Source organism: Cordyceps fumosorosea (genome assembly GCF_001636725.1).
Source record: "Cordyceps fumosorosea ARSEF 2679 chromosome Unknown scaffold_6, whole genome shotgun sequence".
Classification (NCBI taxonomy): domain Eukaryota; kingdom Fungi; phylum Ascomycota; class Sordariomycetes; order Hypocreales; family Cordycipitaceae; genus Cordyceps; species Cordyceps fumosorosea.
Window position 1 is genome coordinate 579,207 of NW_017387306.1, and position 24,588 is coordinate 603,794.

At 55.2% G+C, this 24,588-nt stretch overlaps 5 protein-coding genes across 5 annotated transcripts; 4 read left to right on the forward strand and 1 right to left on the reverse strand.

The window, feature by feature from the left end:
• Positions 1-1,512: 1,512 nt before the first annotated feature.
• ISF_03347 (GTP-binding protein Obg) lies at positions 1,513-3,555 on the forward strand (the record flags this gene model as incomplete). Its single annotated transcript, XM_018846953.1, has 1 exon — positions 1,513-3,555. The coding sequence occupies one exon, from the start codon at positions 1,513-1,515 to the stop codon at positions 3,553-3,555; it is 2,043 nt and encodes a 680-aa protein (XP_018705842.1).
• Positions 3,556-3,941: 386 nt separating this feature from the next.
• Positions 3,942-10,237, reverse strand: ISF_03348 (WD repeat containing protein 36; the record flags this gene model as incomplete). The annotated part of the gene is made up of 5 exons (XM_018846954.1): positions 3,942-6,222; positions 6,324-6,535; positions 7,022-7,332; positions 7,389-9,996; positions 10,127-10,237. 5 exons carry the CDS (start codon positions 10,235-10,237, stop codon positions 3,942-3,944), a joined length of 5,523 nt encoding a protein of 1,840 aa, XP_018705843.1.
• A 1,453-nt stretch (positions 10,238-11,690) lies between these two features.
• Positions 11,691-16,676, forward strand: ISF_03349 (inositol pyrophosphate synthase; the record flags this gene model as incomplete). Its single annotated transcript, XM_018846955.1, has 5 exons — positions 11,691-12,630; positions 12,694-12,840; positions 12,897-12,918; positions 13,091-16,387; positions 16,442-16,676. 5 exons carry the CDS (start codon positions 11,691-11,693, stop codon positions 16,674-16,676), a joined length of 4,641 nt encoding a protein of 1,546 aa, XP_018705844.1.
• Positions 16,677-19,564: 2,888 nt separating this feature from the next.
• Positions 19,565-20,875, forward strand: ISF_03350 (hypothetical protein; the record flags this gene model as incomplete). The annotated part of the gene is made up of 2 exons (XM_018846956.1): positions 19,565-19,896; positions 19,975-20,875. 2 exons carry the CDS (start codon positions 19,565-19,567, stop codon positions 20,873-20,875), a joined length of 1,233 nt encoding a protein of 410 aa, XP_018705845.1.
• Positions 20,876-22,472: 1,597 nt separating this feature from the next.
• Positions 22,473-24,543, forward strand: ISF_03351 (Amino acid/polyamine transporter I; the record flags this gene model as incomplete). The annotated part of the gene is made up of 3 exons (XM_018846957.1): positions 22,473-22,938; positions 22,981-23,188; positions 23,265-24,543. 3 exons carry the CDS (start codon positions 22,473-22,475, stop codon positions 24,541-24,543), a joined length of 1,953 nt encoding a protein of 650 aa, XP_018705846.1.
• Between the last annotated feature and the right edge of the window lie 45 nt (positions 24,544-24,588).

A 24,588-nucleotide genomic window follows, 5' to 3' on the forward strand; every position in this document is an offset into this window, starting at 1 on the left:
AGAAAGGCGGGCAAAGATGGGCCAAACAAGCCACCGCCACATCATTGAACCTCGACCCTCGCTTCACTACTACCCATGTACATAGGTAGTTTGCTCCGTACTCACCTTGCAGCGAATAACAGGCTTGCCTCACGCCATCAGTCGGTCCAATGAGCAGAGGGACGGAATGAAGGCTCTCATGCACGACTTTTGACGAATGAGAGCAGACTTGACAACTCAGCGGCGGCCCACCGGCCGTGGTCCAAAAATGCCGTCGACTGCTACGTTCGGTGGAGGAGGTGTGTAGTAGTGGGTGTTTTCTTATTTTTGGCGATATTTTGGCGCCTTGAGTATGCGGGTTGTGTGATGGGGGAGGGGGCAAAGGGTGGTGCGGGTAGCATGCCGCTCATGAACAAGGGAGGGAGAAAGGAAAGGATGTGTATGTGTGATGTGATGCTGGAGAACCGGGAAGCAGAGGGCGACGCAGCTCCCATAGGGGCGGTTCCAGGGTCGCAGTGAATGGCTCGTTTCGGCGGCAAAAAGTCACCATGGTCTGTGAGAGTATGTAGTGAGGGAAACCTGCTATGGAAACAGATACTGTACAAGTACGAATGCAATGACGCTACTCGTGAAAAGGCGTGCAGTGGGGATTGACGGGTAGGGACATACATATTTGAATCTGTATATACATACATACTAGTTAGGTAGAGTGTACAGTAGATGGCTTTTTTTTAGACCTGCAGCGGAAAGGAAGCAAGCTGATTAAGATGTTAGTACCAGATCGGTCGCAGTGACATACATACATACAGACAGACATATATACATACATAGTCCTCTTGTCTTGTCATGTCTGCTGTGCAACACAACACACAAAGTTGTCAATGCATCAAGGGCGTCCACCACTTTTTGTGCCAAAGAAACGAATGCTGTATTACGCCAAGTAAATGCAGGGACAAGGCACCAGCAGTCAGTTGACATCGTCATGCCGCAGATGCTATTACAGAGGTTACAGAGAGTATGTATGTACAGTACATACAATACCTCCCTCTTCACTCTTCACTAAGCTTCTCATTTTCCACCATAAAGGCAGGCGCTGTATTTCCACAACGAAATGCCTGAAAAGCCCCGAAACAGCACTGTAGCCCGCTCATAACCCCCCTAACCCCACACAGATATCGCCTTCCCGCTGATGGCGCCTGTTCCCGCTCGTTACTAATAATGTATGTACAGTACATAGGGTATGATCTGATTGGGCAGCAATGCATCTTCAACAACCAAGAACCAGAGCCAAACCCAAAAAAAAAGGAAAAAAAGGAAAAAAAAAAAAAAAAAAAAAAAAAAAAAGGGAAAAAAGAAAAGGGACCCCTTCAACCTCGCATCACCACAACCATCACCACCACATACCTCACTCCAGACCTGACGGCCAGTCGCCACCCCATGCTCACGCACATACCTGGACGCTCCCGATGCAGAGTCTTTTGATTCGCCAAAACCATCCCCTTTAACCGCCGAGCGACTCCCCCTGGCCTCCCAATGGCCGCCGTCGTGGCCACTCGCCGCCCCAGGCACGGCGCTCGCACAATCTTGGCCACGGCTGCGACACTCGCTCCCTTTCTCTACCCCTCTCTCCTCTTGCCTACGCCCACCCGGGCCGCCGGCCTCGTCACGGCAGCCCAGGCAGCAGCATCCGCCGTGTCACCATCACCACGTCGCGCCGCCGCCGTCCCGGCCGTCCACGCGCGCCATCCATGCCAACGCCGCTTCACGAGCACGACAACAACCGCTGCTGACCACCCCATTGACACCGCGTCTTCATCGTCCATCATCCGTAACGACCTGCCCGAGTCCCGCCTGAATCCCGCGCCCGACGACTACGCCGCGCCCACCTTTGCCGACCGCGCCGAGCTCACACTCTACGCCGGCCGTGGCGGCAACGGCTGCGTCTCCTTCCTCCGCGAGGCTTACCTCCCCGACGGCCCCCCCAATGGCGGCGATGGCGGTGCCGGCGGCAACATCTACATCCAGGCCGCCCATGGTGAGACCTCGCTCCACAAGATTGCCCGCCGCCGCTTCATCCGCGCCGGACGCGGCCGCCACGGGCAGGGCAGCGCCAAGAGCGGAACTCGCGGTGAGGACATCGTCATCACCGTCCCCGTCGGCACCGTCATCCGCGAGCTCGAGCGGACCGACCCCGTGGCTGACGAGGCGCTGAGCGTGAAGCTGTATCGCGCCGAGATGAAGGCGAGACGCCGCCGGGAGATTGAGATTGAGGATGAGGAGCGCCGCCAGAGAAAGCTCGAGCGCCTGCGCCAAGAAAAGCTTGCGGAGGAGGGGGCGGCGGCGGTCGTGGACGGAGAAGAGGTGGAAGACGACCCGCTCGCGGAGACGGACGAGTGGGAAGAGGACCTGAGCAGCCGCGCGCACGCCCGCATGGCCAGGTATGACCAACTTATGGAGGAGGAAGCGGCCGAGGAGGACGAGATCGAGGACCCTCAACGCCACAAGTGGCTTCTCTACCCCGGCATGAGCAAGACGGACGCCAAGTCGGCCTCATTCCCGCGAATGCCTCGGCGCACCCGCCTGCTCTCGCAGCCGCCCGCGCCTATCCAGCTAGACCTATCGCGGCCGACACCGCGGCCGATCCTGCTCGCGGCCGGCGGCGTCGGCGGACTGGGCAACGCGCACTTTTGCTCGCGCGAGCACCCGCGGCCCGTCTTCGCCACGCGCGGCGACGACGCCGTCACCCTGCGCGTCTCGCTCGAGCTCAAGCTGCTCGCCGACGTCGGCCTCGTCGGCCTGCCCAACGCGGGCAAGAGCACGCTGCTGCGCGCGCTGACCAACAGCCGCGCGCGCGTCGGCAGCTGGGCGTTCACGACGCTCCAGCCCAACATCGGCACCATCGTGCTCGACAAGTACTCGGGGCGACCCATAGTGCCGGGAACGGCAGTGGCGGAGGAGGAGGAGGATGACGTGCGCGCGCGGACTCGGTTCACGGTCGCGGACATCCCGGGCCTCATCGAGGGCGCGCACCTCGATCGCGGCCTCGGCATCGCCTTCCTGCGGCACGTTGAGCGCGCCGGCGTGCTCGCCTTCGTCGTCGACCTCGCCGCCGGGGACGCCGTCGCCGCGCTGCAGGCCCTCTGGCGCGAGGTCGCCCTCTACGCCGCCATGCGCGACGAGGAGGAGCGCGCCCGCGCCGCCATCCGCTGGGACGACGATCACAACGGCGCCGCGCCGGACCCCTTCTCCGGCGGCGGCGGGCCCGTCAACCTCGAGACCCTCCCCGACGCCGAACCGTCGTCGACGACGACGACGACGACGACGGCGGCTGCAACCGCCGGCAAGCCCTGGTTCGTCGTCGCCACAAAAGCCGACAAGCCCGAGACGCGCGCCAACTTTGCCGCCCTCAAGGCGTACCTCGAGGAAGTCACGGCGGGCGAGGCGCCGCACCCGAGCGGCCTCGGCGACGGCGCGTGGACGAAGCGCTGCGCGGCGATTCCCGTCAGCGCCATCCATGGCCAGGGCGTAGATCGGGTCGTCCGTTGGATGGTCGGGCTGCTCGGCGAGCATCGGTAAGAAGGCTAGAGCTTTGCCCGGGGCGTCCAAAGATGTAATAACAATAATGTCGGAAGCGCAGCCGCCTTCCGTGTATACCACCGTAAACACTTTCTGTACAACACTTGAAATATTACTACGATAAAAAACGTGCCCGAAAAATATTCTACAAGCAAATCGAGATGCATTCCTTCGTATTTGTTTTTGTTGTACATCAAATCAACCACATGTGCGGCATAAGCAGTTTGAAGCCAGAAACTTTGGGCACAAGAAGCAGGATTCCCTTTTGAAACATGACAGAAATAACTCCCTAGATCTTCTCCATTTTCTCATTTCCTCCGGTTTCTATTCGAACCATGACTTTGACAATCAAAGAACCAGCCCCCCGAGAGACCTCTATCGGCCTTCTATTCCGGGCTGGGCAGGTCCTCCACGTCGGCATTGTCCAGCGCTTCCTGCTCCTCGGCACCATCCGCGCCTTCCGTCTTCGACTCGGCGGCCTCCCTCTCGGCAGCCTCCTTCTTCGCGGCCTCGCTCTTCTGCTGCAGCTGCTGCGCGATGTTGACGAGCGGCGTGGTGTCGTTGAAGATGCGGAGCAGCATGGCGGCCCGGTCCTCCTTGGGCAGCATGAGGTTGAGCGAGTGGATGCTCTTCCAGAGCGGCAGGGCCATGGACTCGGAAAAGTCCGGGTCGACGCCGACCTCGGGCTCGACGCGGAGCACGCAGCAGCCCATGCCGACGTCACGCACGCGCGGGCCGATCTCGTCAAAGGCGCGCCACGCGTCCTCGTTGATCTTGGGGAACATCTCGATGAGCAGCCGGCGCAGTGTCTCCTTGTTGCGCAGCCGCACGATGCGCGTCTCGCCGACGTAGCCCTGAAGAATCGGCATGCCCTCCGACTGGATGCGCCAGCGGCACACCTCGGCCGACGGCGCGTCCTGCTTCATGAACATGCGCACGCCGCCGTGGATGATCTTGATACCGCGGCCCTCGTTCTCCGTCAGGATGTCGCGCGTAAGCTCTGTGGTGTAGTAGATGGCCTTGGCTGGCTCGCCCATCTCGTTGCGTACCATGTACCGGTTCGTCGGGAAGCGAGGCGACAGCTTGTAGAAGTCGATGATATTTTGGATCGTTGGGTGGGAGGGATCCAGGTATTTGAATGGCTCCTCGACGGGGCCCTGCTTCTTTAGCTGCTTGTGGGTAGGGTCAGGCTTGGGCAGTGGTGTGGCGGCGGCAGACGAGTCCGCTTCTGTCTTGAGCTTCTTGTTGGCAGCTTCGGCATCAGCTGGCTCCTCCTCAAGAGGACGCTTGCCAGAGGTGCTGTTAGCCTCCTCCATCTTGGCATCCTCCGTGGCTGTTTCCGCGGTCGTCACAGCAGGCTCCTTCGGCTTCTCGGCCTCGGTGGGCTTCTCAGTCCCCTCAGCAGGGGTTTTGTCGTCTCCATTAGAGGCCGGTACAGGGGGCTTGCGCTCATTCTCGTTCTTGGCCTTGAAATCAGTCTTCTTCTCGAGCACGGTGATGAAGAAGCCGCCGGTATCTTGCAGATGCGAGTACACTCTCATGCACCGTTCCAGAGGAAGTCCGTAGGCCTCAGAGCCTTCAAGCTTGGGGAACATTGTTTGGGAGACACGACCGGGAACAACACCCTCGTTGCTCTCCTTGGCAAACTGCTCCACCTCCTCCCAAGAGCCCCAGATCCGATGACCCTTGTCCATGATCTTCCACTCCTTCATGCCAGGAACACGCTTCAGGCCGGGGAGCTGGTCGCTGCAGTCGATAATTTCAACGCTGCCGGGGCCGCCGCATCTCTCAATGGCGGACGCAATGACCGACTCGTTCTCGACAGGGTTCATGCTGCAGGTAGAGTAGACAACGCGACCACCGACCTTGAGCAGCTGCAGAGCGCGCACAAGGATGCGAATTTGAGTGGCGTGCAGGCCCAGAGCACTACCTGGCTGCCAATCCTTCCACAAGTTCGCGTTTTTGCGAAGCGTTCCATCACCGGAGCAGGGCACATCGGCAAGAATGCGATCAAACTTCAGGTAGTTGGGCTTGTCTGGTGTGTTGGGCGAGGGAGGGAGCTTGATGGATGGGAACTGGGTGGCATCGTGATTCGTAACTAAGAGGTTAGGCGACGAGAGGCGCTTGAGCTGGTGAACAAGCATGTGGCCGCGCTTATAGTCAGCATCGTTGGCAATCAGCAGGCCGGTGGCGCGGCCCTGGTCAGAAGGGTCGGCTTCGAGGTCGGCCTCGATCTCTTCCTTGGTTTCGTCGCCAAGAACAAGACCGTCTTCTTGCGCGAACTGGCGCAAGACTTTGCGCACGCGCGACTCTTCGCCGACGTGGATCATCTCCAGCAGCTGCGCCGACTTGCTTCCGGGGGCAGCGCACATGTCGAGCACAGTCATGCCGGGCTTGAGGTCCATGAGCATGGGAGGGATCATGGAGACAACCTCTTGACGACTGATATTTCCGACACTGGTCTCGGAGACGAGAAACTTCTGGAAAGCGGCAAAGGGCGGGAACTTGCGGACGACATTCTTGGGGGTCGTCATCCACCAGGCGAGCTCGTCAGGGTACCAGGGAACGGGCATAGGCGGCTCGACGGGTCGGCCATCCTGGTGCTCAATGTTGGTAATTTCGGGGATATATCTCGTTCGCAAAAGTCTCTTGACGGCCAGAGCGTGTCTTTGGAGCCCATTGTTAGCTGCTGTGTGATATGCGACAACCGGTTGGTTGGTTGTGACGAAGCGCAGAAGCTCTCGCCATCACGGCGAGCGAATACGTACCCCTTGGAGCCGCAGAAGCGGAAGCTGTTGGGAAGCTCGCGCTTGAGGGCATCCCAGAACTGCTGCTTCTCCTCCTCGGGAAGCTGAAGCAGCGTGTTGTAAAAATTCTCGAGATGCTCATTCTCCTTCTTCAGAGGAGGATAGTCACGCCATGTGTTGCCGCCGCCGTGGCCGCCACCACGACCACTACCGCCGCCGCGACGGTTCTTTCCCTAGTCAAGAGGGTATTCAGTCAGCCTCCTACCAATTGACATGTATCATGGCGATTTCACTCACTCTGAATTTACCCATTGCCGTAATGATGTCGTTGTGATGCTTGAAAGGCAACGTTGGAAAATTTCCAGACCCCGAAAAAAAATACTATGTACATATGTACCTACAATACATACCAAGGTACCTACAGTACGAAGGTACTAAGAAGTCGGCGCTGCCCCGCGACGGGTGCTGCTGCAACGCTGTCTCGGAGCGGCTTAGCGCTACTTGCACACGAAACCTTGCGCTCCACAGGTCGTTTTTACCTTTAAGAACTCTTGTAAAGAGCATCTTCGACGCTTACATAGACTATCCTCTGTCCGCAGCAGATATTTTCTCTGTCATGTTGAGATTCCTCTTGAGAAAAAACAGATAATAATTTTATATGCAATACAATAATGCTTAGATCAATCCACTCATGTCCTTGGGCTTCGAAGGAAAGTCACAACGCCACCGCAATATCCAACCAACTCATTCAACCGGCTTCCCTCCCGTTCTTGTAGTGTCTTCCACTCCTGGAGAGCTGCCAACAACGTCGCGTTGCCCAAGACAAGATCGAAATGAAGCCGTAGAAATACAGTCATCCAAGCCTGATTAAGCTCGTAGTCTCGTCTCGCCTTGAGTCTATAGATCAGGGCACGAATGAAGTGCAAAAGCTCATTGGTTTCGTCACTCCCTCTGCCAATTGATAGTGATCGTAGTTCAAGGTCAGCGCTCGAGGGCGATAGCCCCTTTAGATGATCAATAAACTCGTCGTCTAGCAAGTGTTAGTCCAATCACAAGAATTATGTCACGAGTAAACAGTCAACCCACAATTGCCGCTCTCCGCCCCTACTCGAAGCTTTGAACTGAAAACTTCTTCCAGTCGGGCTTGTTCGAGTTTAGTGATTCGAGACCGCCCCCCGTCATCTGCTCCATCTTGCTGGGCCTTATCCGCGAGTGCTTGTTTGCTACCGGCAGATGGCAAGAAGAAGGGTGCCTTTTCGGGCGCCTTGGGTGCTTCCTTTGGCTTGTTTCGCTCCTTTATCAGATCCAGATGCAGAAGTGTTTGCCATCTACTCTTGGGGACAAGACTGAGTGTTGTCATCTCGGAGCTCAACTGGTCAACCGTAGGGGCAACCAGGCCTGCATCTTCGTCCTCTTCTTCGTCTTCAAAGGCACCTTCCAACATTCCTTCACTAGTCTCACCGGAAACGGTAGGCCCACGCAGTACTGCGAGGTCTTTCTCGGATATCTGTCGAGTTGGCACATGTTTGAACAGTGCCTTGTTAGTCCACAAAGCGACACCTTGTTCGTCATCAATGCTTGCTGCCAGGTATTCGCCCGTAGCTGACATGGCAATAGCATTGCATGGCTTGGTGAGACGGATAGCATCAATCAGATGACTTGTTGGGAGGTCCCATATCCGAACAAGACAGTCTTTCGAGGCGGCAATAACCCATCTCCCATCAGTTGAGAAGCATATATCGTTGATGGCATCTTGGGGGCCCCAGAACTCTCTGATAGTCCGCTTCGTTTCAATATCCACGACGCGGACAGAGTTATCGTCACAGGAAAAGGCAAGCAGGTTACTGCCTGGGTGGTAGCGGCAGCGCGTTGGCCGGGTCATAGGCGCCCAGTCAAGTTGGTCCAGTAGCGTGCCAGTCAAGAAATCCCAAAATTTGATCTTGCCGTCCATTCCGCTGGATATCACGTATTTGTTCATAGAATCGACAACTAGGCCGGTAATGGCCTTTGTGTGCTTTCCGGTGCCAGGCAAGAATTTCTTACCACTGCCCTTGTGTGATAACACAGATTCATCACCCTGTCGTAATTGTTGAGCCTTCACTTGACGAGCCTGTGCAGGCGTCAATTTAGAGGGATAGCGCTGGCGATGAGTGCCGGACTGGAGATTGTACATATCCAGCCCACCCTCCTCCGACCCAACCACCGCGAATGTGCCGCAAGGACTGATTGCAACAGTCGAAACATGAGATCCATCGCCGGTGGGGAGAGCCCAGCGTCCGGCTCGGCGACGTCCCCAAAACCAGGTCCTGGCATACGCATCGCCCTTGTGTGCTGTCACGACACTTTCCCAGCCAGTCATGCCGCTAACCTCAGCATCAAGAGGTTTCTTCTGAGCACCCCCCTTTTGCCAAATTGGTTGTTTGCCAGGGAGGGCACCAATTCCACCGTCGCGGTTTATTGAAGTTGCAATGCAAGTAATCTCGGGTGCCTTGAGGTCTTCGATTGTCGTAGTCATCCCGTGCGCGGTAGCATTGGTGGCAAGAATACCAACCTTCTTGGCCTTCTTGCGGATATTACCTTGACTAAGCTCGGCACTTTGGCCATCGCGGCGCAAACTCCAACCCCAAAGGCTTCTATCACGGCCACCGCTGATTAGCCATTTGTTGCCAGCTTCAGCGCCGTCAAAATCAGACGGCAAGAATGTCAGGCAATTGACAGGTCCAGAATGGCCGCTGCGCGAGTGCAAAACCCTGGGGACAGGCGAAAATGGACTGGCATCGAAGATCCAAGATTTCAGGGAGTTGTCCAGGCCGCTAGTAAGAATAACCGGCTGGCCAGGTAGGAATTCGATTCTGCTTATACCTCCCCTTACAGTAGACCCATCGCTCGTGGGAGGATTGTGTGCACTTCGTAGGACACTCATAACCCGGCCACCGCCATTCAGATCCCAGAATGTGACATCTCCCGTGGCGGTAGTAGCGGTTGCCATGACGCCTTCTTTGCGCCCATCCGTTCCAGCACCCATTCCATCAGTGCGGAACGAGATGGAAGTGATGGGGGCTTCTGGATTCCCGGCTTCTATTTCGAGCAACGGCTTATCGGTAAGCACATTCGTGACTATCAATGCGCCGGACGAATAAGCAATGGCGAGAAGGGAAAGCGCCGGGCTCGGTTCGAGGCAAGTGACAGAACCAGCATCGGGAATTCGTGGCAGAAGAGTGTAAATGAGCTTTCCGGTGCTGACATTCCAAATTTCAACCCAACCGTCCTTGCGACCAACGAGGATTTTGTTCAAGAGGGTCGGCATCATTGTCACGCCACCGGTGATTCTGTTGTCGCCGTTGGCTGCCGCCATAGTGTGGATTGTAGTGTAATGCTCAAGAGTCGCCGATTTGAAGATTTCGATTCGTGTCGAAGCGCAGGCAACCAGCCATGTTCCAAAGATCAGGATCTGCTGAATAGGCTCGTCAAGGTCGGCCGGGAGGGAAAGTTCGTCGACCTTTTTGCCTCTTTGGAAGACCCAGAGGCCTTTGGGTCCAGAGATATCTCCTCCACCCCATGCAGCAAAATCCTTTTCTTTCCAGGCAAAAGTGGCGGTAATTACGGCGGGGGTTTCGGGCCGGGTAACGAAGACGAGGTTCAGACCACGCTTCAGGTCGTAGGTTTGTAGTGCTCTGCCGACCGATGTTGTAATCTGAAATGTGGTTTTTCCGAGCGGGATTGAAGTAAACGGCACGCTTGTAGGTGAGACCAAGCCGACAGTCTGTATTCAATCGGGCAATTAGCAAAGTATCAAAGGATTTTGCTTGGGGTAGAGTACTCACTCGGAATGGGGCAAATATGCGCGAAACATTCGCGCGCGCCTTGGATGTGGGAGCGGGAGCAGCGACTCTCTGACGCTTTGCCAGCGGCCCATCTGTGTTGGATGGCCCCATGGTGCCGTGCGAGTCTGTATTTCGGCAATGTCGCTCGTCGTTCTTAAGATTGTTGCTGGCGACAGAGGCATCGTCTAGAAATTTTTGGCGGTGTCGAGAATTGCCATTTTCTGCCAATCTGCCCCACACTAGCCAGACAAGGGCCTAACTAACAGAAGCATAGGTAGGTTCTTCATCTTTACCTTCCGGTCCTCCGAAATTATAGAGATTGTACATAATTTCAGGAAATAATTAGAGGAATATATTGGCGATTATAAAGTCAACCTTGATGAATGCGTCTACCCTTTCTTTACCAAGAATAAAGCCCAATTACGCGTTTCGACTCCTCTCGACGTATAAGGCCTGAGGGTATGCTTAGTAACTTTCGGCGAAGGGTATCGGCACCCGTCACCACATCCCGAATAAATCCGTGTTACTTGTCAAGCGGAAGCCGAGAATAATTCCACAACATGCACCAAGATGACGCCTTCAAGTTCCTGTGAGGAATCCTGAAATTTAGAGGCATGTTTGTGTCTTGATGGACAACGTGGCCGAATGCGGCCGATGCGAACGATCCAGGTTTTAGCCCATGTAGCCCACATGGAGCACCGCGACGAGGCCGGAAACCAAGAATCAAACGTCTCGGTCCCAGGCACAGTGCGCGTCTGAGACAGCGGATCTTAGGCACAGACATGGTACTCCTATAGTGCCTCATCCAATCCCATCGCTGCCAGTTAAAGATTTAGTACACTGCTCAGGAACGTTTTAGAGGACACTGTGAGAGGCGCGCTTGCATTGTTCAGAAGACTCCGACTGGTGGGCCAATGCCAGACGACGAGCCTTCAACATACATGTGGTACCTCGTCATTGAGATGGGTTGAAGCCATGCTTGATGTTGAAAATTCTATGCTTGGTCATATCGATCGATGTAGTAGGGTAGTTAGTTACTGGTTAGCGCATTTGCCCCCGTTTCTGCCCAAGCTTCCCCGCAGGTGGTGGTGCATCCAGGAGCCCATCGCGCATCACGCAGAGTCGATCCTCAAGGGCTGAACGGCGCCGTGCCGGGGCTCCATCTGATGCTGCAGGTGGCACTTTCCGATGCCGACTTACCTTGTACAGTCAGTCAGTCTGCGGTTGGGAATACCTGCTTACCACCTACCTCGACGACCAGACATCGATTACCTACTGCAGGACGAACGGGGCTTGCTCGCCGAGACCACTGACAACTGACGACGTGATAGCGAGCGAAATTACGGATACTAATAATAGGTCTCCGTTATCCGCCCTTACAGTCGGCACATGTCACGAGGCAACAAGCACACTCGCTAGGACCTGACCTGACCTGGCTCACCTCCCTTGTGTGGCCGGTTACCAGTATTAGGTTTTTTTTCGGGAGCGGCAGCGGCCAGTGGTGGCTCAGATTGTGTGCGGCCTTCCAGTTAGCGTGGCCTCCAAAACCGGACCTGCTTTCGCCATGGAGCCTCTGAATTTTACCAGCAGGCGGTCCGTAAACGGGTCCAAGCATTTGCCTCTGCCTCTGCCTCTGCCTCTGCCTCTGCCTCTGCCTTTGCCGCTGCCACCCTCGACGACGCTTTCCTCCTCCGCCTCGGTCAACGTCAGCGAGAGCAACAGCTCCGAATCGTCTGCGTCGGTGCTTTCGCTCAACTCCAACAAGTCTCTCAGCCGCGGCGACACCCGCAGCATCTCCATCCCGGCTGTCATTGGCTCCGTCACTAATACCAAGAGCCGGCATGCAGAGCCAGGCACATCCGACATCCACCCCACGAGAGCCAGCCTGCCCACAAACAACGGCTCAATTCAGCTAAGGAGCACACGAGCACTTTTGGCACATTCTCGCCGTCAGCCCGCCACTTCTACCGCTTCCACAGACGACAGTCCTCTACCCAGACCCGACGACGAGTCCTTGAGCGCCCAGCGAACCCGGCTCACCACAATCAACCCCCAAGCCAGCCCTGTTCTGGTGGCTTCCAGGTCGTCTTGGTCCGAATCTGATCCCCGTCGTCTTTCCAACAGCTCGATATACTCTCTTGCTTCAGCAAGGGGCCTGATAAATTCCGACAAGGGAGCCACTGTACGCTCCGCTTCCGCAAATCTTATGGCGACCAAGGGCTCTGGCTCCGGCTCCGGCTCCGGCCTCTCAGAGAGCGGTGTCTCCAATGTTACCGTCACCACATCCTCCACACAAGCCACTGGCCCTGCTGGTCCTCAGCTGACACCTCGAGACATTCACCAGCCGCTGGATCTTATGCGACGCAACCAGCGAGCCGAGACAATGCGCTCGCAGGTGCCAGACCGGTCCCGCAGCAGGGTAAAGCGACGCTTCAGCGGCAGCACTGCCAACAGCAGCCACAGTCCCAGTAGCGACAGGGGTAACCATCACTACAGAGAAGAAGGTCAGTTTACCGCCGCGAAAATTTTCTACCCAGTTGGTTCCTCTTGACCAACTCCATTTCTAGCGAAACCGGCGCAGTGGGGAGTCATTGGCATCTGTGCGCTCGACATCAAGGCACGCAGCAAGCCGAGCCGCAATATCCTAAATCGCATCATTGCCAATCGAGAATTCGATGTTGTGGTATTTGGCGACAAGGTCATCCTGGATGAAGGTCAGTTTAAGCTATATCGGGGCGTGCTGGACCCTTTATATTAACAAGCATGGCAGAGGTTGAAAATTGGCCAATTTGGTAAGTCTATGCGATTTGGCGCTGGTAACCTCGGTCACCTCATCGGGCAGTCAGGCTCTTCTACTCCGTACTATGCCTGTCAAGCCTGTCCTATTAGGCCTAGCTACTCGCCACGCGACCAAGCTATCCTTGCATCTGAGATCTGAGACAATGAATGCTAACAACAGCTTAGCGACTATCTGATATCATTCTATTCCGACGGATTCCCGCTCGAAAAGGCAATTGCCTATGTCAAGGCCAGGAAGCCATTCTGCGTCAACGATGTGCCCATGCAGCAGATTCTCTGGGACAGGCGTATTTGCCTACGTCTACTCGACAAAATCAATGTACGCACGCCAAAACGCCTCGAGGTCAGCCGCGACGGCGGCCCTGGCCTGCTTACTCCGGATGTGACAAAATACATTAGAGAGGTCTCCGGGGTCACTCTTGATCCTGTTGATCCAACAACTACGTTGATCCCCAAAAAGGTCGAGCTGATTGAGGATGGCGACGCTCTGAGCGTCGACGGTGCTGTGTTGCGAAAGCCATTCGTTGAAAAACCGACCAGCGCGGAGGACCACAACGTCATCATCTACTTTCCAAAGAGTGCCGGTGGTGGTGCGAGAAAGCTATTCCGCAAGATTGGCAACAAGAGTTCTGATTTTGTCGCGGACCTGAATACGCCTCGCTGCATCAGCGAACCAGAAAACAGCTACGTTTATGAAAGCTTTATGCAAGTCGATAACGCCGAGGACGTCAAGGCATACACCGTTGGTCCGACCTTCTGCCACGCCGAGACACGAAAGTCGCCGGTTGTCGATGGCGTTGTTCGGCGCAACACTCACGGGAAGGAGCTGAGATACGTCACTGCCTTGAGCACCGAGGAAAGGGACATGGCGGGCAAAATTTCAACCGCTTTTGGTCAGCGCGTTTGTGGATTCGATCTCCTTCGCGCCGCTGGCAAAAGCTACGTCATTGATGTCAATGGTTGGAGCTTTGTGAAAGACAACGAAGACTACTACGAGCATTGTGCCAGCATTTTAAAGGAAATGTTCATCAAGGAGAAGCTCAGGCGAGTGTCGCTTACACCTCCTTTACCGTCACCTACCGCCTCAGATTTTGATCCCATGTCAAAGACAACAGCTTCGCTCAAGGAAAGAGAGCTGCAAAATGCGTTTGCATCGCAGGACACTACCATTTCTCCCACCCCAGCTACTGAACCAGAATCTGAGGAAGCAGCAGCAACGCACTCAATTACGACCACGCTTCCAACCTCAGACAACGCATTGGTTTCCGAACTCCAAAACGCCGCGGCAAGCCTAACCCTTCCACCTCCAGCGTCTGATCCGGTCTTCCCAGCAGCTGCTGGGTCGGCGCCGGGATCCGTCAAGTCTACAGCAACCACCACTACTCCGGGTCACCAAGCTCCCATGGACGAGAATGCACCTGCCGTGCCTCCACCGAAACACTCGTGGAAGCTGAAGGGCATGGTCTCCGTTATTCGACACGCCGACAGAACCCCGAAACAGAAGTACAAGTTTACATTCCACACTGAGCCATTTATTGCTCTCTTGAAAGGCCACCAAGAAGAGGTTCTGCTCATTGGTGAAGCTGCATTGGCTAGTGTCATGCAAGCTGTCGACCTCGCATTTGAACAAGGTATTGAGGACCGTGGAAAACTAAAATCCCTCCGGAACGTGCTTGTCAAGAAGGGAAGCTGGGCCGGAACCAAGGTCCAGATCAAGCCCATGTTCCGTAAAAAGAAGACAGATCCATCGGCGAGAGGTCTCCTGAACGTCAAGGAGGAGGAAGAGAGTGCAGTCCAAGGAGATTCGGACAACCTGGCGGAGGACGGAACCCGCCGCGTCTCACCACGCAGACATGATTCCCTATCCGGGGTGACCATGTCCAAGTTTACAGCTGCCGAGGAAAGCCTGGTGCTTGATAAGCTGCAGCTCGTTATCAAATGGGGCGGTGAGCCTACCCATTCGGCGCGATATCAGGCTCAAGAGCTGGGCGAAAACATGCGCAACGACCTCATGCTCATGAACAGGGATATCCTGGATGAAGTACATGTCTTCAGCAGCTCGGAAAGACGTGTCACGGCGAGTGCCCAAATTTGGGCGGCGTCTTTTCTAGGGCAAAAGGAAATCCCCGAAGACTTTATCACTGTTCGCAAGGATTTGTTGGATGATTCCAACGCCGCCAAGGACGAAACTGACAAGGTGAAAAAGAAGCTAAAGGGCTTGCTGCGCAAGGGCAACGAGCGCCCTGAGCAATTTGCGTGGCCGGAGAACATGCCCGAGCCTTCTGAAGTTCAAACAAGAGTGGTGCAGCTGATGAATTTTCATCGGCGCGTGATGCAGTACAACTATGGCAAGCTTTACAGTGGAGGAGCAGCTGCTTCTCTGGGTGCTATTTCCAATCCCAGCACGGAGAAGCTCAACGGTGAAAGTTCCAGCGCCTCTATTTCTTCGGCGCTTTCGCATGCGAATGCCGTCACCAGCATTCAGTCCAGATGGTGCTCGGGTGAAGATGCCGAACTTTTCCGTGAGCGCTGGGAGAAACTCTTTTCTGAATTTTGTGATGGAGAGAAGGTAGACCCTAGCAAGATCTCGGAGCTTTATGACACGATGAAGTTTGATGCTCTACACAATCGACAGTTTCTCGAGTGGGTGTTCACTCCTCCAAAGGGTATGCTGGAAGACGAATATGGTGGCAAAGAGCGATCGAAAGAGGGTGAAGACGGCAAGGACAGCAAGGGTTCCGAGGACGCCAAAGGGGCCATCTCTGACAACTCTGACAAGTCGGATCAGAACAACCGTTCTGTGCGCAAGCTATTTCGCAGACGCTCCTTTATCAACAGTATCCGAGGGTCAAATGACGAATCACAGCCTGAGCAATACTTCCGCCTGTATAAAGGCACGAACCAAACGACAGCAAAACCTGATCCTCGCTATGAGCCCCTCCAGGAACTGTACAGGCTGGCAAAGATTCTTTTCGACTTCATCTGCCCTCAAGAGTATGGCATCTCGGACAGTGAGAAGCTTGAGATTGGTCTTTTGACATCGCTGCCCCTGTTGAAGGAGATTGTTCAGGACCTAGAAGAGATGCAGGCTTCTAACGACGCCAAATCTTTCTTCTATTTCACCAAGGAATCTCACATCTACACACTTCTCAACTGTATCATCGAAGGCGGGATTGAGACCAAAATCAAGCGCAGCACGATTCCAGAGCTGGATTATCTCTCTCAGATTTGCTTTGAGTTATACGAGTCGGAGGTGACTCTGGTTGCCGGAAGTGCGGCGGGCGACGAGCCGGCATTCACCTACAGCATTCGAATCACAATCAGTCCCGGGTGCCACGTCTTTGACCCTCTGCATGTACAGCTTGATAGCCGGCACTGCATCGGGTGCGCTCCGAGGCGTAGTTTGACGGCTCATCAAGACTGGCTGCAAGTCATCAAAACTCTGCGAGCAAAGTTCACTCAGTACGTATGCCAAGTAAAAGATGTGTGAAGAGTAGTCGCTAATAGTGGGTGCAGGGTGAAATTACCAAAGACATTCCTGGCAGTTAATCTGTCAGAGGCATTTGACTTTGAAGAGAAAGATACTCTATGCATAGAAGAAGCTCCTCTTGAAATGAAGGCGCCGGCTCTCCGGGAATCTATTGTTATGGACACGACCAACATGGCTTCTTCTGTCCAAGGCGGCCAATCTGAAGTTGAGGATGGGTTTGAAACACCGACGCCAAAGAAGGCCGGTTCCCAGTATCTATGATGTTGTTATTATTAGATTCAATAGCATCTTTTTGAATCCCGAATCCTGCGTATCGGGACGCTGTGTATGAAAGTTTTCAAGGCCGCTTGACTATCGCAGCCCAACGCAGCACGTCACAAGAGGTTAGGTCATGCACTTTCACGGCTGTGTCAGTCGGGTGCCATGCGATGGCAGGTTCAATGCGATAACGTCAACGAACCTGGGACACCTGGTCCGGCCAAGCTTGAGTAATCGGCAGTGCCCTCTGGTTGTTTCACGGGTGACAGAGGAAGGGGGGCTTCAAGGATGGAGGCAGAGTACACCGGCAGTGCTTGACAGGAGCTCCTTATTTTCAGAACTACAATGAGAATGAATGAGTCTCCAGGAGAAGCTGCTCGTTGAACGGGGTGCTGCGTCCGAGTGTCTTGTCCGGTGGGAAGGCAGTGAAATTGGTACGGGTATTTCACGTGCGGGATGCAAGTTTCCGCCGAGAAAAGGAGAAACGGTGTGACTAGTGAATAACGGATAGATGCCGAGTACAAGTCGAAATGCCAAGCGTCTTTGTCGCAGATGCGTGCTACGGCTGCAGTTTGCTTCGTAAAACAGCTGCAACAAGTGGTTGTCCTGTTTCAGATTGAAGGGGGGGGATGCCTAGGCAGCTGGCTGGCTTCTTTGCAATGCTGCGTACAGATTAGAAGGAGAGGATTTTTGAGCCTGTGTAATGAATTAGAATTTTACATGATTACAAATACGGATGTCAGTCTTATGCTTGACGGTTGATGGTTCTCGGTTACGGCATGTATGTAGGCTGCTTTGTGTTGCATCAAGACAGAGAGAGGATCTTCAAAGTTCTCAAGGTTTCTGGCCCGACTCGGGTTTGAGGGCTCCCGCATCTTGCTACTCGCTTATTAGTTCCAAGTTTTGCGTCAAGGTCGGCAGAGGGCAGGAAGACACCCCGTTCTCTCGATGTGTGCCTCGAGTTAATAAGTCACCGGTATCGGCTCCTTCGGGGGTTCAGAGGCCGAGGTGGTTGGTGGGGTGCACCAGAGTTGTAAAATTCTGCAATCCAATGTCAGTGTTTTAGCAGAGGTGGCGGTAATTATCCAGGTTCTGAAACCTTTTTTTCTCGACTTTGTCGTGCAAGCGAACTGGACAGACATGACAGGGGCACAGAGATAAAGAAAAGCCAGGGGGGTTCCCTCTGTGGTTGCTGCGGAGTCTACAGGAAAGTAGTTAGAAAGGCGCTCCGTACTCGGTATGATTGATGATGATGAATGGAGCATAAAAGTAGAGATAGAGACGATCAGTAGGCCCACTGGTGTCCATCCAATGATCCATCCATTCATTTCTTTTTGGCTTTTTCCTTTTTCCTTGATCAGAGTTTTGTTCCTGGATGACCCGCCTCCGCAGAATCCACCATGATCCTTTCTTTGCCTAGGAATACTATTGGTACTAATTCAGCCTTGGTATCTGCCGAATTGTTACATTCATACATAGAAACGTACATGCTTGGTCGCGTTGCCGTGATGGATGGGCTGGCTCTGGGTTGGTCCCTTCCCCTCTACGAAATCTTCAGCACGAGAGCGGAATACCGGCAAGTGAGTCTAGTGTCTAGTGTCTGCTCGTACAGTAGTATCAGGTGGGAGTTAACTATTGATTAGCCTTGTTGGGAGCTAACTTATCATCGGCTTCAAAACGAGCAGCCAGCCACGAGGGAACCAGGGGAGGAGGGGGGGGTTCAGTTTCGGGATGCGACGTGGAGGGATACTGCCTGCCGAGGAGCCCTGAGGAAGTAGTGCTGGTTGCGTGATGATGGCAAACCTGTATACCCTGCATAATATACCTCTGTATATATCTCTCTGTATCCCCTGTAGACTCTCTGCATCCCCTGTAGACTCTCTCTGCATCCCCTGTAGACTCTCTCTGCATCCCCTGTAATACCCTGTATACCTATGTATGTACATACATATGTACCTATGCAATCGCCGTCACACCCAAACCCGGCCACATGCAGCACACTTTATTTCTTCACTCTTCCTTTTGCCTTTTTCCTTCCTCCTTCTTCCTTCCTCCGTCTGAACCAAATTTCCGCGCCTGCAAGCCACCCCGCCTCTCGCTTCCTACTAACCACCCAAGTAAGTCGTCTAGAAAACGTCCCAGCCAACAAGCGGTCGTCAAAGACGCCACCGTTGAACCGGGCTTTCTGTTAGTTGATTCCTGTGTCCCTAGGTTTGCCGCCCCCTCCTCCATCACGAGCTCTGTCATGACCCCTGCCAAAACGATACCACACAAAGACGAAAAGGTAACAAGGCGGGGAGGGTGAGACCAAGCTTCCGCCGTGCAGTATGCATAATGTGTGTGACTGACTGGGCACTTGCTTGCTTGGCCCCCAGCCAGCTTGCCACCCCAGCCAGCCAGCTCTCTCTCCTCTCTCCCAATTTGGACGGCTGAGGGGACAGGCGAGGCTTGCTCTGATGTATCAAAAGTATTCGTAATAGGTCAAGCCAACTACCTTATTACTGGGTCTGGTGGTAGTTGGCTGGTGCCAAGCGGCCCGCGGTGGGCAAAGTTGGCTTGCATGGCTGATGACTCTGGTGCGTTAATGGACGACAGGACGAGGCCCAGACATTGTATTCGTTCCTTTCTTTCCTGCGCCTGTCTGTCCCCAAACACATATAGTTATACAGTGTATCCTGCCCTTCGTCTCGTTCTCTGATCAATCAGCCTTGTTCCGCTTTCTGTCTCTCCCACCTAATTACATGGGATGAGCTTCCCCTCCTTCTTTCCCTCCCTCCTGCCATATACACAACCTGCCCATACTCGTGGGCTTCTGAATAATGACTTGTTAATCTTCTTCTTCTTCTTCTTCTTCTTCTTCCTCTCTTCCCTTGCTCCTGCCACCGCCGCACATGCTCTACTCGGACCCTCCGCCGCTCCGGCCCTTTAGCGAGGCCAAGCCGACCTTGCTGGTATCGTGGTGGATTACGCTCTTTTGCACCTGCATCATCCTGCTGCGCCTGGCCGGTCGCTATATCCGCGTCGAGAAGCTGTTCCGCGAGGACCGCATCGCTGCCCTGGTCCTCGTCCCGCTCTTCCTGCGCATCGCCTGCACCCACGTTGTGTTGCTCTGGGGCACCAACAATGTCGATCTCAGTGATGTTGCCCTCTCCGAGACGGACATCTCGCGTCGAGCAACGGCAAGTCGAGTCGTGCTTGTGGGAAGGATATTCTACGCTGCTACGTGAGTCTGGTCTGCTAAGCCTCGACTTTGCTCATTCGTCCTCGCTCAATCCCACTAAAACTAACATCCGTGGCCCAGACTTTGGACCCTCAAGCTCACCACGCTCGAATTCCTCAACCGCCTCGCCGGAGCTTCGATGAAAAAAGTCTACCTCGGCCTGACTACGTTCCTCCGATACGCCCTCGGCGTCTCCTTCATCGCCGTGCTCGTGGCCGACCTCGCCGAGTGCCAGCCAATAACCCGCTACGGGCAGGTGACGCCGGACCCGGGCGGGCGGTGCCGGCAGGGCTTCGCGCAGCTCATCGCCATGGGCGCCGCGGGCGCAGCCATCGACGTAGTCCTCATCGTCTTCCCGGTACCCATCATCCTGTCGACGCGCATCCCGACCAAGCGCAAGGTACTACTAGTACTGCTCTTCGCCTTTGGCTTCCTGACGGTCGGCGTAACGCTGTACCGCGTGCCGCGCATCATCCGCGAGCGCGGCGACCAGACGCTCCGGTCCATGTGGGCGTCGATCGAGATCCTAGCGGCCACTGTGGTCGCCAACATCGTCGCGCTCGGCTCGTTCCTGCGCGACAGCGGCGCCAAGAAGAACAAGTTTCGGCTGGGCTATCACAGCAGCGCAACGACGTCGCGCGGTGGCCATGGCGGCGGTGGTGGCGGTGTCACGACGGGCGCGACCTGGGAGGATCTGGAGCAGGGAAAGGGGCATAATCAGCAGCAGCAGCAACAGAAGCAGTCAAAAGGAACGGAGAGCGATGAGTGGCTCAACGAACTCGATCCTCGGCCGCGGAGGGAATCCATCCGCAAAATTAACCGGCACTCGTCACAATCGTCTGGGAATAATATCCGGGGACCCAGCCCCACGGCGAGCCACGACTCTCTCATCAGGCAAGAGAGATCATATTCCCGGGGCACTATAGTAGCGGGAGATGTGCCTAGGAAGCCTCCGACAGCAGTGGTTGCTGGCGGCTTCTAAATTGACGATGTGTTTTTTTTTTTTTAATTTTTGATTATTATTATTAGCATAGAATATACCATTTGATTATGCATTGCAAAAAGTCATCACCACTTAGACGCGAGGCACTGAGACAAGCAGGCAAGAACGTCCGGATTAAGGCATGGCGATTGCGCCATGTCTTGTCGAGGGTCGATGGCTGAACGGCATTGTTCTCAAGAGTTGGCGCACCCTCCAAGTGTTATCAGCATGAGCCTGCATAAATTCGGAGCTTGAGAGTGACGCAAGCCGACAACGCAGGAGCAAGCCGGCGCACCCTGGTCGCTCCAACGCCATGTTCCACCAGAGGGGGAAAATGTCTCATGCAGGGGGCAACTGTCCTCTGTTCTAGTGAGTGTCATCATCTACTGAGTATCATGTACGGCATCAGTGTACTATTGCATCACGGTAAGTGAAGTTGCCAACGGAGTTACTCGGCGCAATCGTCCGTGAGGGCGGCACACGGCATCGGGTCTCTCATGCCGCGTTCAAGGGCTGGAAGAGGAAAAGGAAGGAAGGGAAGGAAAGGAAGGGGGGGGGTTTCACAATCTGCATCATCTGTGGGGAACAAGACTGGACTGACAATGTGTCAAAAGTGCCCCCCTGGCCGGCCTTTAAGCCACCACCACACTTGGCTAAATTAATCAAAATAGACACCTTCTAGAATGGTTCTGTGCTTGCCAGTTCTGGGAGTCGCCCGATTTTTTTTCTGTCTTTTTTTTCTGTCTTTTTTTCTGTCTTTTTTTCTTCTTCTCCGCTTGTATGCTGCGGCCGTAACGCGGTGAGGCTATTCCCACCTTGTCCCCGGCTATCGGTCGCTCTTGCCTGTATTCGAAACCACAGCCCAGTCCAACCCAGACCGCTCCTTCCTGCTTCCCATGCCGTCTTTGTCACTACCTCGTTATCCTTCCCACGTTGATCGGAATGAAATACCAAAACTGAAAGCTCCCCATGTTGACAGTACACTCTCGTAGTCGATAACTAATTGATTACAACAAGACGGACCACGGTGCCGTCCCCGGCCGTCCGGTTTCGGTGTCTCTTCTTCCGTACTTCCAAGGAAGATCCTTGTAGTTTGAGCCGGCAAAGCTGGTAACAACCTCAAACAGACCCCCAACGATGAGCGCTTCGCTTGGTCGAACCTTGGCTTTTGCCACCAGTCAGTCGGTTGGGTTCCCTTTATGCGTCGGCATCCCAGCACATCCCGTCAAGTCACTATACTGACTTCCTGCCCTCTCCCCCACTCTTCTTTGCTTGCATTGCTGTCATGATTATTTGATTACTTGCTCAACGACGGCTTCATCTGCTCCAAGTTGACGGACCACGATCGACTGGATTGATCTCGAGTCGCAACTCGTGGGGAACGGGGAGCCATTCCCCGATCCATATTGCTCTGCTTATTCGCATTCTCCCCTATTATATCCCGTTCCTTAGGTCGCTTGCATGACGGGAAGACAAACCCACATCATCCTCTCCTCTCCTCTCCTCTATCCCTCTATTCATCGATTCAACCTCTTTCGCCGCCTTCCTCCTTGGTCTCTTTCTCTCCTCGACCCCTTCCTCGACCTCCTCGCCCGCCATGCCCAGCACCATCCGTGACCCGGACAAGGCAAAGTCCCCTTTTGGCCCCAACGTCATCACCATGACCCGCGACTTTGAGGTCCTCGAGATGAGCGACCTGACCGAGTCGGGCCTGCGACGCACCGGCACCGGCGGCCTCTTCTCCGCGACCACGTCCTTCGCCGTCGTGACCGGCCCGTCAACCGACGGCGACGACGACGGCCCCGTGAAAGGGAATTTGATCAAGAGAGTGTTCGACAGCTTCCGCCCTGCCCCGCGCAGCACCCGACGATACAAAGGCTACAGCCTCCACCAAGATGTGCCGCCGGGTGAGCGGCGCTACGACGTGCGCGAGGCCAATGCCAGGACCGTCTCGACAGGTCTCTCGCGCGAGCTCAAGGGCCGGCACCTGCAGATGATTGCAATTGGAGGATCTATAGGCATGTCCTGCTGGAGCTCACTCTCTCGCCATCTTGTACTCTGGCGTGTTACCGTACCTTGCTGACTCCTTCTTTCCACCGAACTAGGCACCGGCCTCTTTGTCGCGTCCGGCATCGCCCTCTTCCAAAGTGGCCCGGCGTCCATGATCCTCGCCTACTTCCTTGTCGGCGTAGTCCAGTTTTGCATCATGCAGGCGCTCTGCGAACTTGCCGTCGCCTTTCCCGTCGCCGGTTCTTTTTCTGTCTTTTCTACCCGGTTTCTAGACCCTTCGTGGGGTTTTGCTATGGGCTGGAAGTGCGTGTCACTCTTTCTTCCCCCTCTCTCTCTCCTTCCCCTTGACCAAAAACAAAGCTTACATTGTCATATACAGCTATGCCATCCTCTGGCTCTTTTCGCTACCCCTCGAAATCATTGCCGGTGCCTTGACGGTTCAGTATTGGAACGACCAACTGAGCCAGTCTCTCTTCGTCACCATTTTCCTCGTCGTCATTGGCATCATCAACCTCATCGGCATTAAGGGATATGGCGAGGCCGAGTTTCTCTTTTCTACCGTCAAGGTGACCGCCATTGTTGGCTTCATCTTGCTAGGTATCGTCATCAACATCGGCGGTCCCCCGGACTCTGGCTACATCGGCGGCCGCTTCTGGCTCGACCCCGGCCCGACCAGAAACGGCTTCAAGGGCTTCTGCAGCGTCCTCGTCACCTCGTCGCTCTCCTTTATCGGCACTGAGCTCGTCGGCCTCGCCGCCGCCGAGGCCGCCAACCCGCGCAAAGCCCTACCCGGCGCCATCCGGCAAGTCTTTTGGCGCATCGCCATCTTTTACCTCGTCTCGCTGCTCCTCGTCAGCCTGCTCGTGCCCTATGACGACCCACGTCTCCTCAGCGCGTCCGACATCAACGTCTCTCGGAGTCCCTTTGTCCTTGCCGTCGAGGCCGTCGGCACCACGGTGCTCCCCAGCGTCATGAACGGCGTCATCCTCCTTGCCGTGCTCAGCGTCGGCAACTCGGCCGTCTTCGGCTCCTCGCGCGTCCTTGCCGCCCTCGCCGAGCAGTCCCACGCCCCGCGCATCTTCAGCTACGTCGACCGTGGCGGCCGTCCGCTCGTCGCCATCCTCTTCGCCCTGAGCCTCGGCCTGCTCGCCTACCTCATCGAGGTCCACGTCCAAGCCAGGATCTTTGACTGGCTGCTCAGCATCTGCGGCCTCTCGAGCCTCTTCACCTGGATCAGCATCTGCCTCAGCCACGTCCGCTTCCGTAGCGCCTGGGCCGCCGCCGGCAACACCCTCGACCAGCTCCCCTACCGCTCCCAGGCTGGCGTCATCGGCTCCTGGTTTGCCATCACGGCCAACGTCCTTGTGCTCGCCGCCCAATTTTGGCTCGCCGTGTCGCCGCTGCTCCCTCCAACGGTGCGCCCGCTGACCACCTCACAGACGACGCACAACTTCTTCCGCAAGATCCTAACGATACCCGTCGTCTTCGGGTTTTACGCAGCCCACAAGTTGTGGTTCAAGACAAAGATCATCACGCTGCATGAAATGGACTTGGACACGGGTCGGAGCTTCTCGCGCCGACAAGTCATGACTGCCAACAGCGAAGACAGTTCTAGTCAGTGGCCGTTGTGGAAGAAGGTTTATAAGTCATTGTGTTAGAAGAATGCCACCCCGAATAACAAAAGACAAAAGACGGCCGGAAAC